The 19,885-nt window shown below is 43.0% G+C and overlaps 1 protein-coding gene across 1 annotated transcript in view; it reads left to right on the top strand.

The window, feature by feature from the left end:
• The window catches only part of KCNK9 (potassium two pore domain channel subfamily K member 9), an 86,757-nt gene extending 69,451 nt beyond the window's left edge, over positions 1-17,306 (top strand). Inside the window, exon 2 of the mRNA XM_074145638.1 lies at positions 16,465-17,306. Within this exon, the coding sequence (XP_074001739.1) occupies positions 16,465-17,306 (842 nt within the window). The remainder of the gene's footprint in view (positions 1-16,464) is intronic.
• The last annotated feature ends 2,579 nt before the right edge of the window (positions 17,307-19,885 follow it).

The raw sequence follows: 19,885 nt of genomic DNA, 5'->3' as shown, positions 1-19,885 counted from the left end.
AGGCCAGTGAGTACAAAAGTCTCTTTGAGAGGCAGTGCAGCCAAAGAAGATGATTTTTTCTTTTGTTTTGAAGGATATTTTCAGATTCTCTGTCTTTAGGCTGTGTAACACCTAACTACCTAGTAAGAAAAGCAACTGTGTTACCCTGTAGATGTGCTGATGCTTACTGGAGTCTTCTGCCTGGGACAGGTTCTTTCAATCTGAGAGCTAGTCCTCTGCAAAGATAAATAAAATATTGACAGGTTTATAATTCTGCTACTGCTACACAGCCAGGAAGTCAGGAGGTCTTCAGGACTCAGAAACCACTTCGGCCTCAGTGTGAGCACTTGAAGCTCCATCAAAGTGCTTGTGGTTTTGCAAAGCAAATGAGACTCAGCAGCAAATGAAGTAGTAAGTTTGGAAGTGGAGGTGCTAGTTCGAAGACTTACAAGCAATCAAGCAAGGAAATAAAAAAAAGCTAGTGATCTGTATTGGGTTTAGGTAGTAAGGATTTGGTAGCCAGGGGCTGCAGGAGTGGCTTCTGTGAGAAGACACCAGAAGCTGCCCCCATATTGGACAAAGCCATCTCCAGCTGGCTCCAAGACAGCCCCAACACTGGCCAAGGCTGAGCCCATCAGCGGTGCTGGTGGCACCTCTGTGATATATTTAAGAAAGGGTAAAAATTGCCACTTCGCAGCTGTGAGAGAGGAGTGAGAAGATGTGAAATAGTCCTGCAGACACCCCCAGGCACCAGAGAAGAAGTTCCCCTGCAGCCCGTGGTGAAAACCTTGTTGAGGCAGGTTGTTCCCTTGCCGCCCATGGAGGACCATGCTGAAGCAGATATCCACACTGCAGCCCATGGAGGATCCCACGCCAGAGCAGGTGCATGCGTCCTGAAGGAAGCTACAGCCCTTGGAAAGCCCACGCAGGAGCAGGCTCCTGGCAGGAGCTGCAGCCCGTGAAGAGGAGCCCACATGGGAGCAGGTTTTCTGGCACGACCTGTGGCCCCGCAGGGCACCCATGCTGGGGCCACCTGTTCCTGAAGGAATGTACCCATGATAAGGACCCACGCTGGAGCAGTTCTTGAAGAACTGCAGCCTGTGGGAAGGACCCATGTCGGAGCAGTTCGTGAAGGACTGTATCCCTTGGGAGTGACCCCACGCTGGAGCAGGGGAAAAGCATGAAGAGGAAGGAGTGGCACAAATGATGTGTTACGGACTGACCACAACCCCCATTCCCCATCCACCTGCGCTGAATGGGGAGGGGAGAAGGAGATAGAAGAGCTGGGAATGGAGGAGTGAAATTGAGCCTGGGAAGAAGGGAGGGGTTGGGGGAAGGGGTTTTAATTTTGATTTAGTTTCTCACTATCCTACTCTGTTATTAATTGACAATAAATTACTCTTCCCCACGTTGAGTTCGTTTTGCCCATGATGGTAACCGGTGAGTGATCTCCCTGTCCTTATCTCAAGCCACAAGCTTTTTCATCCTATTTTCTCCCCCTGTCCATCTGAGGGGGGCGAGTAATAGAGTGGCTTGGTGGGCACCTGGCAGCCAGCCAAGGTCAACTCACCACATAATTATATATATTGATTCCCTGAAATGTGTGGTGGAGGAAGCTTGATTCCACAAAACTGTGCTAAGATCCTTACTGACATTCCAAATGTTTAGCATTTGTCTGCAACCCCAGTTCCAAACTAAGGAGTATGAGATGATATCGCACTGGAAGTACAGGGAATGCATGGGAGGGGTAGTGCATGTCATTATGTCTTATAGTCAGGAACTCTAGTGGACCCTTAGTGGTGCTGCTTCTTATTTATATAAGCTTCAGAGTTGGAAAGGGAAGCTTATAAAAGAGAATGAAGAGACTTAAATCACTACAGGAATAGTTCTGGAGGATGTTACCCAGGGTTTTGGCCAAAACAGTTTCAAATAATCCTCCCAGTGAGTTTTCTCCCTTGTTGAACAGACTAATAATTTTCCTCATAACGTGGCCTTTGTTGGGGGGGTGTCAGATTCTTGGTCTTACCTGTATTTTTTGTGACTAGGCCCTCTGGTATCCATGTCTGGAAAGGGCAGATGGTAGTTCCCAGTGTCAGGGGAGAATTGTAAATAGTCAGGGACCATCTAATGTTATTCTGTGTCATTTGTATAGCCCTGCCACTCTGGGTCTTGGACCACAATGGAGGTTCTCAAGTACAAAAACCATGCAAATGGTGGTTATGACTTCTCAGAAATGTCACATGAAGTATTTTGTCAGTCTGATTTCTTGAGCTACCTTGAGTTCGGTTAAGAAATAAAATGAAAAACACTTGATTATGATATTAAAATAATATAGTAGGACACTATTTTCCACCCAGCAGAAGAGAAATGGTGATGAGAAGAGGTTTGAAGAAGTCTTGGTAAGTGGCTTCCCACTCAGTTTGACTATTCCTGCTGGCTGGAATAGAAAACTGAAGTGATGGATTGCTCTGATTATGCCTAGTCAGGTGCATTAAATGGTGTCTCACTCTACTGCCTTCTGCAATCTTGCTGCTCGGTGTGATTATCAGGGCTGACATGGAAAAGGTAGATGTCTGTAAACAGTGAAGAAACAAAAGGGGAGGTGAAAGATCTCAGATTGGTCTCAGCAAAAGGATTTGTTGGGAACTGGAAATGTGTTGAGGAGATTAAACCAAGCCACTTTTAGAATAACTAATTGGGCTACGCCTGTCAGCTTCAAGACTCAGTAGCACACACGAACCCCATCCTGTTTTTCATGGGTCATTTGTTGGAGAGATGCTTGTAGTATATGGAAAGTTTCTTTTTAGGATCCATCTGTTTAATGCTAACATGGAGCTTAGCTCCAATGCTTGTCTCTAGTTAAACCATGAGCTCATGTGTACTTGAGTTATAGTGCTGTGTTCAGTCACCAAAAAAGATTACTCTATTTTCATCAGTGTGAGACAAAATAAGATCCCATGGATTTTTAGTACTGCAGAGCAAAGACAGGTAGGTTTGAAATGCAGTAGTTCATTTCAAGTTTTGTGTCAGTGCTGTCTACAAGATCTGTCTAAAATTGTATGAAGTACTATTCAAAGGCTGTACAAATGGAGCATTGAATTTCTGTGTTTCTGTATCTAAATTTGGGTTGTTGATGTACAAGAAAATGGAATTCAAGCTGGAAAGGTGCAAAATGCTATGAAAATGAAACTGTCTAATGCAACAGAGTAGCAGTAGCTGGATTATTCATCCTAGGGAAAAAAAAAACAGGCTGGTGAGATATGGCTGATCTTTATTAATCTATGGGAGGAGGGAAGACAATCACGGAGGACTGCTGTTTGAGCTAAGGATTTCACTTTTGTCAAAACAAACAGACCATGAAGAGGTTCGGATTGGAAATGGGAAGAGTTCTAGCTGTGAGAGCACTGAGTTTAAGGACACCTTTACAGCTTGATTAGTTGAGATGGAAGCCCTATCAGAGGTGGAGCTCCGTTTTTTGAAAAGGGAATTTTCATTGCATGTGAAAGCAAGTTTTGAGTTTAATATGTGTTAGGCTCAAGTTCCTAAATCACCTGACTTCCATGGACAGTTTCTGCTGGCTGGAACAGCATCCCATGAGAAATGCCACTGGTTTTGTCTTGGTGTGGAAAGGCACTGGCAGTCTCTACGCTCCTGGTGTGCGCTTGCTTTTTTGAGATAAAAGTTGCTGTCAGAGAAAAAGGATGAGGTGGCTTCACATGAAAGTGTCAATGCAATGAGTTAGACCAGTCTAGCTCTAGTGGTGTAATTACCCTCATACAGCAGTTCCAGCAAATCTTCCCATAGACAGCCCTGAATAATGTTGCAAAACTTTGACCTTCACATTTTAGCTCAGCTCTTCTATCTTCAAAGTGCAAGGATAAATGTACCTCAAAATTAGCACTGGCTCAATGGAAAACAGAACAGGGCAGTGGAGTTGGACAATATATTTCCATTAACTTTCTTGGTTTCAATTTCCAAAAGTGCTTTCTCAATTGGAATTGAACTTCTTCCTCAGAGAAGTTTTGGTTGAATTATTTCAGTTTTTCAAAGACAGTTGACAGAACACGTGTAAAATTTGTAAAGGAAAATTGAGAAATCTCTTTTTGCTTGTATTTTCAAGCATAAGTCTGTTTTGGGAATAAGAGCAACAGAAATAAAAAATTGTACATTGGGAAGATAAGTTCAAGCCAAAGCATTTGAAAAAATGTTTTTCCTTTTTTTTTTTTTTTTAATGAAATACATGTACCTCTGATGAAATCTATCTATAAATCCAATTGAATCACTACTCGGTCTATAGGTGATGTAATGGAGGAAATTATGATGGACTCCCCTTGCTTTGGCTGTTAGATCACTGAAGCCAGGTTTCAGCTAATAAAGCTGCTGGAAAATTAGAGTGTCTGCAGGGAAAATAGCCTTGGCCAAAACTGCAGCCAGCCAGATTCAGAAGATGTGTTTGGGAGTGCTTTTTTCAGAGAAGGGTACAATAAATTCTGTAACTGATGTAAAGAAGTCTGTGATTGGAAAGATCTGAAAGCAGGAAGACTTGATTCCATCTTAAAACTTCCTTATCGTGGTCATGAAGGGGCAGAGAATGAGAAGCACAGGAGAGGGAAGAAGAACTGGTGTTTGCTCCACACTTGACTGTTCACCCTCTGAGACAGAGACTGTGCTGGAAGAAACACTTTTGTATCTGTATAACTTTGTACCACTTTATTTGTATTAGTAAAAGTCATGTCTCCTATTTGATTTGCTGGCATGTTTTTCTAGCAGGGACTGAAGTTAAACACAATAGGAATTGCTAACCCTTCATTTAGCTGCCCTTTTGGATGGGGGAAGCCCTGGTTTCTCAAACAGCAGAAAGGAGAATCTGCTCAAAATGCCATGTATCTATTAGTATTTTCTAAAAGGTTGAAAAATATCCTCTTTTTTCTTCTGCATGGGAGCAATCTGCAGTAGATACAGCACGAAATAAAAACAGCTAGGTGAGCAAACTCGTGGCAAGTTGTCTGTGCTCTTCTCAGTCTCTTAGTTGCGCAGAGAGGAGAGTCGCAGGGGCAAAATGCAATTGCTTCGGAGAAAACACAGCTGAACCGCTTCCCTAAATGTCACCCTGCGTCTCTTGCTGGATGCCCTGACAGCATTTGATGTCACACCCATTTGCAAACGGAGCCCTGTGGACTGCAGTGGAGAATGACATCACAGGTTCGGAGGACGTGATTACTATGTCAGGAATGATTTGTCCCTGTTGTTTCCAGCCACTCTGCTGCTTTCCAGCCTTCTGGAATGTTTGTGTAGCAGGGTTCTGTTGAGATCGAGCTCCTCAAGCCCTGGCGGCGTCAGACTGAGAGTGGTCTCAGGCATTCAAGCAGATCTGAGAGAAGAATCCTGTTAACCCCGTAAAGGCTCAGACTTGGTTGTTTTTACTTTGAAAAGAGCTAATCCTCTGAACAACGAGAAATCAGAAATTTCTCATGCCCCTTTTCCTGTCATCACAGAATAGTAAAGGAAGAAGAAACCCATTCAGTTCTGGCCTCTTGTTAAGACGTGAGTCCCTATGCTTCTTCCTGAAGTATTTTTCCCTGATGCCCTGGAGTGCTGTTTGGATCATTCTGCCAACCCTGCAGGTGGCGAGTCCCTCATCTTTCCTTCTCATGGAGAGGTCTCAGATCATTGCCAATAAACTAGGAGCAAGCAAAATCTGTTACAGAAAACTATTAAAATTGCCCATGAAGGCCATTTATAGAGGGGATTGAGGAAAAATAATGCCTATTTCAATTGCATGCCTGCAGTGGAAGGAGTCTTTGGGATGTAAAATAATGATAGCGTCAGGAAAAATTTGCTATGCAATGAGGACATAATATTACAGTGATGACGAGTCAGACCTACATACCCAAAGGGGATATTTTGCAGTCCAGGGAACTGATAACCCTGCTACTGTGGTCCTGCATCTACAAGGAGTGTGCACAATAGCAAAGACCCTTAAAGTTTCTGAAGAGCAAGAGGGATCTCAAACAAGTGTAATAAAAGTGATTGCATAAGGATCTGCTTCTTAAGAGAAGATCTTAAATTCTGAATTAATTCTGAATCTAAGTATGTGTTGTAAAACACCTATTGTCTTCCTTGCTGCAAGACTCTGCCCCAGAGAGCTCTGTTTAAATCTAATGTTGACAAAGGGATGAAGCTGTGACTATCTCCAAGAAGTGTAAAGGAATGAGTAATGATGAAGAGAAATTGGGTGTGTTGGGTTGAGGGCTATAAAAGAATACTGTGATAAAAGACAGTATAGAAAAATACAGGCTGTGTATCAGAGAAACCTTCCTAATAGCTGCATCTGCTAGACAGGGGAATAATTTCCCAAGGGATAGAGAAGAAACCCTGTTATTTCAATCATTTAAACAAAACTGGACAAAGCCCTGGAGAACATATTGTAGGGAACAATCGTATGCCAGCCTCTGGGAGTGGATAACATGGCCTGATAAGTCTTTTCCTAGTGGTTGCTATGATTCTTTTTAGATTGAGAACTTGTTCTGGGCATGATTTGTCTTGGGACTAGATGTGATGTGAGCCTGAGGTAAATCCTCTGACGGTTTCAGAAAACAAAACGGAGAGGAGGAAGGGGAGGAAAGGTGTGTACAGGCAGTCAGAAACAGGGAACATGGGAAAATGTTGACTCAGAAGTGTGACAGGGCTTTGTGTAGTCAGGTATCTCGATGCCAAAGAGATATAAAACACACACAGGTCCAGATGCAAAGGTTTTAACCTGAGCTGGTGGTGTGCAGGCTCCACAAAAGCTGATCATTTGGTGCTTGCCACAAAGCTCCCAAGATGTATGGACCCAAAGAGTCACAGTCAACCTGCTTTTGTCTTTGGAGGTTTGTTTTTCTTGCTGTTACAAGAATCCAGCTTGTTGGCTGATCTGTCTTGCCGCGTCCCTGTGATGCACACACAGTCTCCTGGTGGTGTGCCTGGCTGCCAATTTGTACCGCTGTTGATTTCTTCAGAAAGGTGGCCAGGCTCAGCTGCAGGCCAGGGAACTGTCAACTACTGCCCAGCTGGAAATCCGGAACGGAGCTGCTGTTGGTTTCGGGAGGAGCTGGGAAATGGTATACCAGAAACACGGCTCAAATCACTGCTGTTTTCAATGCTAGTCTTGTGACAGAGCTGGAGAGAAACCTCTTACCTCTTTCCAGATCTTTTCTGAAGCAGAGAAAGTCACAGAGATGAGCAGAGATAATGTTGTCATGTCTGGACAAAATTAACTGGCAAGTGTTGGCATCCTTGATTTCCTGGGGGGTGGTACACCAGGTGGCAATTACCTCGGATGCTCTGTCATCATATTCAAAAGAATTGCCAGTAAGCGCAGACATCACTTATCTCAGCAGTAAAAGTAAAGACTGTCTAAGTTCAACAAGAGGACATTTGAGATAATCAGGTCTTCTGTGTCATATAGATGAGCAGGAAGATTGTCAGTGGTTTCATGGGGCCATTTGAAAATTTCCACTTTCCTTCATTTACTTTTTTAGTAAAACCCTTTATAGTGTAAATTTTACATATAAAAAATAGAACAGGTTCACGTGGAAAAGAAAAAAATAATAACAAACAAACAAATGCAAAACTCTCAAATATTTGGTTTTTTTTTTTCTTTTAAACAATATTTTTCAAGTTTTGTCTTTTGCTAGAAACAAGTAGTTTCTTGAGCAGCATCAGTAGTCAAGCCTGGTTTCCTGTGAACTCCAAAACATCCCCAAGTTCTCTTGAACCCTGATCTGGATCCCCATCCTCGCAGGCAGATAGGTATTCCATCACAGGTTGTCTTATAAGATGATGGAGAAGTCCTACTCCTGCAGCTCTCTGCCATGCCCCTATGTCTTACCCCACCTTGCAGGACCCCCAGCTCCTGTTTCTTTCCTGTAACTGGTCAGAGAAAGAGCGGGTCACATTGCAGATGAGTCTGCACTATGTGTGTGTTGATTTTTTGACCCTTTTATGTGTATTCACAGATTGGCCAGATGGCCAGCCCAGCAGAACAGATTACTATCAAGTTCACATTACAGCTTCTTCTAAGTGGTGGAAATTGGTGAACAGCTTCAAAGCTACTGGGGAGGAAAGACAGATGGGCAGAGATATAGATATATGTGGCTCATCCTTATCGAGAAATGAGAATAAAACCAGAACTAATTAGAAAAAGAAAAGTTTATTGGGGCTTGGTTTGAACTTGTAAACCTGTTTGTCATGCAGTACCCCAGTGGATATCTGAGAGGGCCAAATATTGTGACCGGTCAGCTTCCATGTTAGGCAGAAGCAGTATCTCTCAAAACAGGGGAGATACCCTGTATACCCTATATACCCTATATTTATACCCATTGGGGTATAAGTTCAAGGTCTCTCCAGCTGTGGGGAGAGTGGGAACTACCTGGGCACACACCTCTGACAGGCACGCAACTGAACGATCAGCACTTCCAACTGCTCTGCCCAAATGAACTGAATAGATTTGTCCCCTCACCACCCCAGGTAGGGGTCCAACAGGACAGAGGAGAGGCCATCCTTTGTACATGCTGGTGGTGGAGTCCAGGCAGGGAAGGAGGAGGAAAGCCCAATCTAAGCAGTCTGAGAACTTCTGAAACACAGTTCTCCAACGTGCCCCATGGATGTGACTTTACTGAGAGCCTTACTGGGGCTGGGACACATTATTTGACTTGATCCTCTAAGAATCCAAAGGAAGTCTTTGGCTGTGCCTTCACCTGGCAGTTGACGGATCACAGAGAGAAGCCATTTCTTCTTCTCCTGTCTCCTTGCTGCACGTCCCATGTGTGTACATGTGTGCCTGCCTATATGGTCAGAGCTGCTTTTGAAACTATTTTCTCTGAACATCTTCAAAGTTTGGTTCCAGGATCTACAAGGAAAGACGCCTGTGTTCATGGTGAGGAGAATAAAGTGAGGGGAGCCTGTTGCATCCCCACTGCCCAGAACAAGTGGTCTTCTGCAGGTCTTGATACAATGCAAAGTGATGAGTGTAATTTCCAAGGTGGCATGGCCTTACCTCTGCAGTCAGGACATGGAAGCAGTCATAATGGACCAGGGGTGAGAGGCTGCCCTGACTTTGTTGAGGAATTTTGGATTTGAGGTTGCACCTGGGCATTGGCACATCCTTCCTTCTCTCACAGAATGTCCATGTCTTCACGACACGGGATGATATCAGCCGATATTGCTGTATGTACCAGTAGGGAGCCATGTGCCATGCTTTGAGATCGCCTTTTGAGCATGAAAGGGGAGGGTGTCTTTAAGGATGGAAGGGAAAGCAGTGCAAAATAAGAGAGATTATACAGGTGATGTGCTGCAGTGACAAGGGAATGAAAGAAAAAGTGGGTCCTGAAGGTGTCTGGGGAGAAAGGCAGTAGGGTTCAGGGAGAGCCCAGACACGTGGCAGAGAGAAAAGGGAGCAGTCAGCAGTGCTCGTGTGCCAGGAGGCTGGTGTAGTTACACGACAACTTTCATCCAGGTGCAGCAGCATCCATGATGTGCCCTCGATTGCCTTACAGGAGAATGCCTTTGTCCTGGTAAATGAGATACTGCCAGGTAGTTAAATGAAGCATCTCCCTGATCCTTACTGAAACCTCTTTCATCTGCACTGCAAAGATGTTTCTTCTCCCTGCTGAAAGCACGGGCAGCAAATGCAGTGGAGAGCCAGCCTGTTCTTTGTGGCAGTTTCTCTGACGTAGATGAGCCCCTGAAGTGAAGTGTGTGACATCAGGAAGATGTTTTAATCTGAGTTATGTTGCCCATCTGAGTAACAGGTGCCGTTATCCTCTTTTCATTATCTTGCGGACAGGGCTGCTGCCAGCATGAGTAAGAAAGGTTTGAGTCACGGGGATGGAGTAGTTAATTTCTTTCCAGTGACTGTTGTCAGAGACGACCAGGCCCAAATGTCCATCATGGGGATGAATGATGTGTGGATGAATGAGGGGAGAAACCTGCTCCTGAGAGAAATAAAGCATCCCTCATGAATAACGCAGAGTGTTGCTTTGAGATTCAAGACATCTAAAAACTGTTGCACATCGAGTGTGAATGTGAATGAGTCTTAGCCTCTCTGCAGCTACACACTGGCCTGAACGTGAACTATAAATAACTTACCACTGCCACATTTAATTTTAATTTTTTAACACTGACCATGTATTTGGCCTGGTACCAATGCACATCTAGAGACAAACCTCTTCCAATGTCTGACAGAGCCCAGTGTAGACACCCTCTGCTTTACACCACGCAGGCTCCATCTATGCTGCTAACTAGAGTTGGACCTGTGCTTTTTAAGACGTGAAGACCAGCAGAGATGGCATGGAGAATGTCAGTAACAGATAAACACATGTGCTGCCCCAGAGTTGTTCTTAGCTGCAGTGGTTCGTGGTCAGTGTTGACCTCCATAGGTGGACCTGGCGCGGACTTTGCCTCGGACAGTGCTGGTTGGTCCAGGGTAAAGCCATGATGGGAACTGTGCTAATGATTTAACAGTGTGGACAATCATGGGTTGGTGGTGGAATCCATCCCTTGTCTCAGTTTAGTTAGCTGGCTTAGATAGTGCCTTGCAGTATTGGAGGTGGTTACTATGTAGCTGCAACACACTGGAAATAGTCAGGATTTTTTCCCATAATGTTTTATTTTTGTTATGTATTTACTTGTTTTGGGCAGTCTGCATCATTGCAATAGCATGAAATTGTTTAGTGAGAACCTTTTTGCCCCAGAAGCAAAGTGTTATTCAAGAGAATTTGTGTTAGACGTCAAGACAGAGGCTATGGGCCTGTCTATACCCTGCAGCTGAGCATGGTGCAAAGATCACTGATGTAGATCTAATGAAGATGGTCTGTCCACATGAGGCTATACAGTGCCGGAGGTACGTGTTTTGGGCCTGAATGCAGGCACAGCATTTTTGTTGATAAAATATCTATAAAATCACGAGTGACACAAAGAAGGACAGTAGGGAAAAATTGCTCCTGGTCTCTTCCATAGAGAAGGTGGGCACATCAGGTGATAGTAATAGGAGAGAAGTAAAGAAGCGATGGTGATTTTTTTAAAGAACACATGGTTCATCTGTGGACCTTCTTGCCATGGGATGCTGCAGGTGCTAAAAGTTTATACACACACAAGGGACACTGTCCAAGCTCATGGAAGAGAAATCCATTGTTTTTTTACTAAATCCAGTGAGATCATATCTGGCTTAGGAAATCACAGAGCTCCAAATGATGAATCTGGGTACACGAATGGTTGGGGGAAATGTCACATATAATTATACCATTTCTATATTCTTCCCCAGCCATCTGCTTGTGGTCGCTGTTGGACTCGGGGTAGTTGTGCACTGTGTTCCACTGCACACTATGGTTGTGACCTGGTACCCCAGCACAATGTCCCTTTAGAAGTAAGAAAAAGCTATTTGAGATGTCCTCCCAAATGGACCTCAAATAGACTGTAATGAGGAGCGTGTCTCATCTGAAAAGCTCCATTGAAAAATAAACTTTGAAGGAGGCTGAGTGGGTTTTCCCCAGACTTTCATAATATTCCCTTTTTTTCTAGAATTATATATAGATGCACGTGGTCTTTGAGATTTTTCTGCTGGAGAACGGACAAGGCCTGTAAAAATCAAAGGCAGGGAAGAGCTCAACGGAGTACTCATTTGGTGTCAGCCCTTACAGTCTGACCCTTTGCCTGCCTTGCCTCCACCTTCCTGCAGTTCTGCTTGATGTCTGTAGCCCAGTCCTTCCGTAACTGGGAGGAGACAGCTTTTGCGGTGCATCGGTGCTTTGCAGTACAGAATTGGAATAACACTCTGACACATGACATTTCTTCACGCCAAACTATTCTTCTTGGTGCCAACCCAGATGAGGTCTGTCTTGAAATCCTAAGCAGCTGGGAGGGATTATAAAAGAGAGAGAGAATACTAATGACATCGCTTCCAATCAAGGTGAAAGTTATTTAGACTGTCTTTAATCATTTAAATTATATCTAATGAAATATCAGACAAACCTGCCTGCTGGGGTCATACTGCTCTATTGTGGAACCTCAGCAAACTGGTTAGTGTACTAGAGTAGCATAGGTATTATTTACCTAGGTGTGGTCCAATGTATAGCTCCATGTATACCTTTCTCACTGTTACCCCAGCCCCTTGGTTTGTTAGGGGATGCATTTGCTATACCCAATTTTAAGGTCTTCTGTTTAACGTTTCTTCTTCATCACAGAAGGGTGAGAAATAACAATGTCACATTTAACCTCTCTTTTTGTGTTGAAGCCTTTTGTTTCTTATGGTTCACGTGGAGCCATCTCTTTATACTCTGGTAAAGGGCTGTGGCATTCACGTAGAGGAACTTTGGCTGAATTTTGGTAGCTGAAATATGCTACCAAATAAGATGCTTCTGCTTCTGCCTTTACTTGACACAAGTAAAACCCAACTACTTGGAGACTAACTCTGTGCACTGGGGGGGGCTCTTTCCCGGCATTAACGATCCTCTGTGCCCCGCTTCCTCTGGCAATTACTGACCTTCCCATTTTTCCCAGAGGCAGTCTCTGACGCTAAGAAGACAGTGATTTGTTTTAAATTTGAGGTTTACTGAATTTCAGAGAACATACGCTGCTGGAGTTTGCTTTTCATGCATTGCTCTGTGTATTGCTAGATAGATTCTGTAACGCTAAAGTAATGGAGAGTTAAGTCTGTCTTTGGTGTGTTTTGAAACCTCTCATTTCAGAGTGCTGAAGGCAATGACTAAGATGCTTATTCCTTAAAGCCATGTTGTACTGGAGAAATATATGACTCTGATCCCCTATATATGAACCTATTTGTAAAGTCTTATTCCAGCTTCATGAATAAAGTCCTTTCTTTGCCCCAGCTTCATGGTGAAAATACAGTAAAAGACATTTATCTGATACTGTGGAAAGTGAGTATGACATGGGGCAGAACAGAAATCAGAATTTCTGGATATTATGTCTACCCATGTGAATTGGAGAGAAACTATAGCCTGCCAGTGTGTGTGCTTTCCTATCTGTAAAACAGGGATATGGATATATTCCTATGTTATGGGAGAACTGTGAGTCCCAAGTTAATTACAAAGTCTGTGACAAATCTTAGAAATTTAATTGTGAGATAGTGTGTAAGCATATAATATTAATGCTTTATAATGTCCCTAAACTATCTCTGTGGATGTCTTTAGTGAGAAGGATTAGTGATATCAAAAGAAAACTTTTTTCACCCCAACCATTTTCTTTAGAACCCAAAGTGAAAGCTGTTTCCACCAACTGCCATCTCTGCAACCATCTGGAAAATCACATTTTCTGAAGCTTTCCTTCTCTTTATCAGCTGTAACTAAAACTATAAAATGGGAAGATGTCCCTGGTTTAATTAACACCCCTGTAGTTCAAAAGCTGATGTTAGTAATGAGAGGCAATTATAGCCTTTATTGAGGGACAGTCAGGTGGAACAAACCCAGCATCAGTCTATTGAAGACACTGACCTTTCCAGGTAATTTGAAAACTGCTTTTTATGATGAGCAGGCTACCTGGCCCAATACAACAGGTGAATCTCTTTGTTTTGTAACCTGAAAAGAACTTCCTATTTTGAGTTATGTGCTTCTTTTGTAAACTGTTTTTTACATCCCATCTGTCTGCCAACAACTAACAACTGAGCTAAGGAAATACCTGTTGCTTTTTGGAGTGCATTCTTGCTGGTTTTCTCATTTTATTTCCCTTGTCCATTGTTGCTTTTAATTTTGAAGGTTGCCTGGTGTTCATATTTTTGTTCTAGCAAAACTTCAGACTCTGTGGTGCATCTGCATCCAAAGGGCTATGCAGAGTTCTAGTTTCTGCACTTCAAAAATGATGTGGTAGAGCTAGAAAAGGTCCAGAGAAGGACATTGAAATGATTAAGGGAATGTGATTTCTGCTATAAGAGCTAAAAATGCTGAGACTCCAGTTCAGTCAAGAGAAAACTGAGAACAGAGATAAAGCTGAGTTTAGCTGAAGTCATGAAGGTGGTAGATAAGGTACATGTAGAACTTTAATACTAGAACTAAGGGGCACTAGCTAAAACAAGGACATCTGCTTGAAAATATGAAGTAGTTTTACACAGCAGATGGTGAAATTCTGGAATCTGTTGCCACAGAAGATTGAGGAGATAAGCAGTGTCAACAGCTCCAATAAAAGGATTAGACAAATTCAGAGCAGCAGGTCCATGACCCGAGTCTAAAAGTGATGGGCAGGGCTGAGGCAATACGAGGGGAATGGTCCTGCCTCAGAGGTATCTCAGGTGCTGTCTGGCCTCCAGTTTCTGATCTCTAAGAGTGTGGGTCTGTTGTATGCCCCGTGTTTCATCTGCCAGTCCTCTATGGATATCCTGATATCTTGGGGGTCTCAAATGATGCTAGATGCTCCTTTCTGGAAAGCCGATTTAAACCCTCAGTATCTACAATGCAAGCACTACACTGGAGCTAGTCAGTGAAGGTGGAGCTCTACTCATTATTAAGAAGCCTGCATTGAGCTGTTTGCCTGTTGTTGTCTACCTGTGCAGTAGGTGTCTAAATTCTTCTGCAGTCAACAGATGTCTAGTCACTCTAATGGGGACCTAATGAATAGAGTCAATGGAACAGTCAGTACTGTCATTTCATCTTGCCATAAGGTAGACTTGGGATGGTCAGTTAATAACTCACTACTGCCTGTTTTCATTCAATCCTTGTTGACTATAATGGGAGCTTGGAAACCTAGGACACATGTAAATACCAAAATTTAGGTATACTAATCTTTACCTGAATTCTGTCCCAAGGTTTTGATTATAACGACTGTAGAGAAATAGGTGTCTCCTGAGAATAACTCACTGACCTGTTTTAGACACTTCGGTGTAGATGAGATGAAATGCACTTGGGAATTGCATATTTCTATTCATTGAGTTTAAGGGGAGTCTAGATAGTGGTACCCATGTGGTCAATACACACCGTAGCCAGGTGAGTCCCAGCCATCCCAGTTTGAAGCCTTTGGTACTGTCACTTAGAATCTCAGCTGTAGATTTTTAAAGCAGTGTGATGTGAAAAAGTGAATTATAATTCCAAAACAGTCCATTCCCCCCCAAGTTTGATTTACAGTAAAGACTTAGCCATGATTTTGCCTTCTGTAAGCTATGCTGTGAAACGTGCTATACCCTCTGTCCTGGATTAGTTTAACATCCTGATGAAATTGCCTTTGCCAGACTAGTTGTAAAAGATGTGAAGCTATAAACCAAGCTGGTGAGTTGTTTATTCTTCAATAATCAGCCTGGGCTGCATCAAAAGCAGCGTGGCCAACAGGTCAAGGGAGGTGATTTTACCCCTCTACTCTGCTCTGGATACCTCACCTGGAGTACTGCGTCCAACTCTGGAGCTCTCAACATAAGAAGGACATGGACCTGTTGGAGCGGGTCCAGAGGAGGCCACGAAGATGATCAGAGGGCTTGAGCACCTCTGCTGTGAGGACAGGATGAGAGAGTTGGGGTTGCTCTGTCTGGAGAAGAGAAGGCTCCAGGGAGACCTTACTGCAGCCTTTCAGTACTAAAAGAGGGCCTACAGGAAGGATGGGGACAAACTTTTTAGTAGGACCTGTTGCGATAGAACAAGGGGTAATGGTTTTAAGCTGAAAGAGGGATTTAGACTAGATATAAGGAAGAGATTGTTTACAATGCAGGTGATGAAACACTAGCCCAGGTTGCCTGGAGAGGTGGTAGATGCCCCATCCCTGGAAACGTTCAAGGCCAGGTTGGACAGAGCTCTGAGCAACCTGATCTAATTGAAGATGTCCCTGGTTCATTGCAGGGGGGCTTGGACTAGATGACCTTTAAAGGTCCCTTCCAACCCAAGCTATTCTATGATTCTATAATTCTAATTAAAGATAGAGCAGGCATTAAATCCCTAAAGTCCTGTGGTGTTCCCACAGTGAGTGGCTTTTGTAGAGTGTCTAGGAGGAAGTTTTTTTTAGTATGGAAGAGTTTGAAAAGGAATTTCTTTGGTTGGTGGGTCTGTGGATGTTGTTAACTCTGTGCTGCCAGCAGACACAGAATTTGGATGCCATCAGTGTACTCTGGTTTTTGGACAGGACAACACCAACTCCTCTCAAAAATACTGTGGAAAATTCCATCAATTTCCAAAGTTTCCAGTATTGCATGTGATACAGGATGGACGTGAAACTTTAGCAAATGAATGTGATAATATCTTGTTTAGGAGAGCACATAGTTATTAGAAGTAGGATGGAGGGCCCATCCTTTCATCTCTCCCAGTCCTGTGCATACGACTTTGTTGATCTGTGTCTTATTTGCTCTGGTTATGGGACATAGGCCAGGAGAGAGGAAGATTGTGTGACTGCAAAGTTCCTGTAGCTTTGGATCTTGCGACATCAGTGTCTTTGCGATTCATGCGGTTTGTGTGAATGGGGGAGCTGTGGTCATAACCTGCCTTACTGACCGTCCTGTCTTTTCATTCCCCCTCCCAGGTTATGGACATGCCGCCCCAGGGACAGATGCGGGGAAGGCCTTTTGCATGTTCTATGCGGTCCTGGGGATCCCACTGACACTCGTCATGTTCCAGAGCTTGGGCGAGCGCATGAACACCTTCGTCAAGTACCTCTTGAAACGCATCAAGAAGTGCTGTGGGATGAGGAGCACCGAGGTCTCCATGGAAAACATGGTCACTGTGGGTTTCTTCTCATGCATGGGAACACTCTGCATTGGAGCAGCAGCTTTTTCCCAGTATGAGGAATGGAGCTTTTTCCATGCTTACTATTACTGCTTTATAACATTGACTACGATAGGGTTTGGAGACTATGTGGCCCTGCAGACCAAAGGGGCCCTTCAAAAGAAGCCTCTCTATGTGGCTTTTAGCTTTATGTACATTCTAGTGGGGTTGACAGTCATTGGGGCATTTCTAAATCTGGTTGTTCTCAGGTTCTTAACCATGAACAGCGAGGACGAGAGGCGGGATGCCGAGGAACGGGCGTCCCTGGCAGGGAACCGCAACAGCATGATTATCCACATCCAAGAGGACTCCCAGCATGGTCGGCCACGGTACAAGGCCGAAGTAACAGACCTTCAGTCAGTTTGTTCCTGCATGTGTTACAGGTCCCATGAGTACACCAGCCGGGTGGTGTCCCACCAAAATTCGTTCAGCTCAAAGCTGAACCCCCAGTACTTTCACTCCATCTCTTACAAGATAGAGGAGATCTCGCCAAGCACATTAAAAAACAGCCTTTTCCCATCTCCTGTCAGCTCCATCTCACCTGGGTTGCACAGCTTTACAGATAACCACAGGCTGATGAAAAGGCGAAAGTCCATTTAAAGGGATTTGTCTTCTTTTGCTTTCCTTGTTTTCCCCAGTTCTTCTCCGTTGTTTTGGGTTGTTTTGTTCCTTGAGTGAGACGGAGCGAGGCCAAAGGGAGTAGAGAAAGCCAGTCCTCCTCTGAGACTCAGCTCTTGAGCATGAAGCATGGATTATTACTGTTCCAGCAAAGTATGCCTTACATTACCCCCTCGGTGGATGTCAGAGGATTCAAGGTGACGTGAAGTGGGTACCAAATCCAAAGTTGCACACACAGCTGGGAGCCTTCATGTGCCTCTGGCACTCCTGACCTAATAAACTATTTTCCTCATGAGCAGGTTGCAGCGTGCGTGCGTGCGTGTTGGGTGTGTGTGTGTGCGTGTGTGCAGGCAATTCCACAACTAGTGCCATGTGACAAAAAATTAAAGCATCAGGTATTATTTTATTCTTTTTTTTTTTCTTCCCTTGAAGCAATTGTGTTCCAGCCTGCTTTTAACTTTTAGATTGCTTCCAAAAGGAATGGGAAGGGAGGGAGGGAGGGAGGGAGGGAGGGGAGCCAATTTGTTTTATTTTTTTGCCAAGACAAGCATGCGCCATAAGCAGTCAATATACCAGGTGTATCACGATAAATTTTTTAATGCTAGATTTTAGATTGTATTAACATTAAAAAAAAGGCAGGAAAAGATGGGTCATTTTAGCTTGCCAGTTCAAAATTAAAAAAAAAAAAATAAAATAAAGCATGCACTTTGTAAAACTGGTATGCATAATAAAAACACAAGAAAAACTAGCAATGGAATTAATAATCAAAAGCAAATAATCCTATTGATTTAACTATATTTACTTTTATAATTTTCAGCTGTTCCAACAATTTGCAAATGGAATTTTTAAGAGAAATTGGGACAATTGTTGGAACTAAAGAGTGTATTTTGTTATTTTCATTTTATTTATAAAAATATTATTATTATTATTATTATTATTATTATTATTATTATTATTATTATTAATTTGTGCAGCAATTACCTGCATGAATAGGAATTATATTTTTTGGAATGCTTGGATTAGGATGGGTATAAATAGGTGGATGTATATTTTTTCTTATATAATAGTGACAGGGCATTCCTTGTTTTAAATAAAAAAATAAAGATGATTGTCTCTAAATGCTTTTGATTTGTAAATAATGGAAAGCCTTTGTTGGTCTCAGGAAGAATTCAAGGGACAGTATCTTGTGTTTGGCTCACTGGGAACTTGTGAGATTAGATGTGATATTGCTTTTTTGCTAGGCAGGAAGGCAAAATGCATTTAGCAGTAACGGGCAAAAGCCGCTTTACTCCAGTGTTTGGAGGGTAACATCGGGAGTGATTGCGTTGGCAAGTTATAGTGGAGGATCTTGAGACCACGTCGTGAAGTTGTTCCTTGGAGATTGTCCGTCTCTCGTTTGTTCACCTGGACCAAACAGACTTTACAGAACTGAATTAGAGGCCTAATCCAGCTCCCTTTTAAGACAATAGGAATTTGCAATGATTACATGGGATTTAGTGCTTTTGGGAGATTGATCTTTGATTTGACAAGGGTAGGACTGGGAGTTTTATAAACCTGCACCTTTGTCTGTTTTAATCCTATCTTTTAAATTGCCTTCCGTGTTAAGTCGCCATACAAAACCCATCTTTTTTTGGCACTAATCGCCTCCTGCTGATTCTACCATTTTATGCTCTCGATGTAAAAGCAATAATCCTTTTGGGGTTTTTTTTTGTTTGTTTGTTTTTTGTTGTTGTTGTTTTTTTCTTAAACTAGACGGTATATTTTTGTATGAGCCCCAGCTCTGAGGTCTGTGTGCTGATGGATGTTGATATCCTTTCAAAGAGGCACCTATAAAAAACATTAATAAGGAGAAATAAGGAATGTCATTCCTCCTCTGTTCTCTTCTCCCTGGCTTTAAATTATTAGCTATATCAAATATGTTCATGTTCTCCTAATTTCCATATCTGTGTTTCAACAAGTAAATGAAAAGCAAGTGTCCATGACTTTGACTCCCCTATGCAGCTTCCTTTGGGATTATAAATTGCTGTGGCATGAAAACCTCCTTTAATATTAGTGAAGAAATAATGTAGGGTTCTTAATGAGGATGGATGAGGATGGACTTTTTCAGTCTGACGTGGGGGATAACATCCTTCAGCACAGTAAGAGAGCATGCTGGATGCATTAATGATACCGTGGTACCATGTCCTAAGGCAAATGCTGATGGCAGAAGTATTGAAGCAAGCATAGCTAGAAAAGCAGTTTCAGGATGTGTTAAAACACCTCAGTGCCACCTAGAAGCTGGTTTCTGTGAGGGTGGCCCATCAGGTTCACTGTGCTGTCCAAATTCACTTCTGTAGTCTTTGCTTGCGGCATCCCAGGGGTGCAAATAAATGCAGGTTTCTTTTCCTGCTAAGGAGATAAGAAGAAGTATGCCTGGAATATAGACACCTATATCATGTACAACTGCTGGCTATATTTGAAAAGCAGGAAAAGTTTGGGGTTTTGCAGAACTCGAGTGAAATTCTCTCTGCCTAGCAAAGGAGAACTTCTGTGACAGGACTTTTAGCAAAAAAATTTTAAAC

Source organism: Numenius arquata, chromosome 3 (assembly GCF_964106895.1).
Source record: "Numenius arquata chromosome 3, bNumArq3.hap1.1, whole genome shotgun sequence".
In the NCBI taxonomy this organism is placed as follows: domain Eukaryota; kingdom Metazoa; phylum Chordata; class Aves; order Charadriiformes; family Scolopacidae; genus Numenius; species Numenius arquata.
This window is presented reverse-complemented; position numbering and strand designations above follow the sequence as displayed.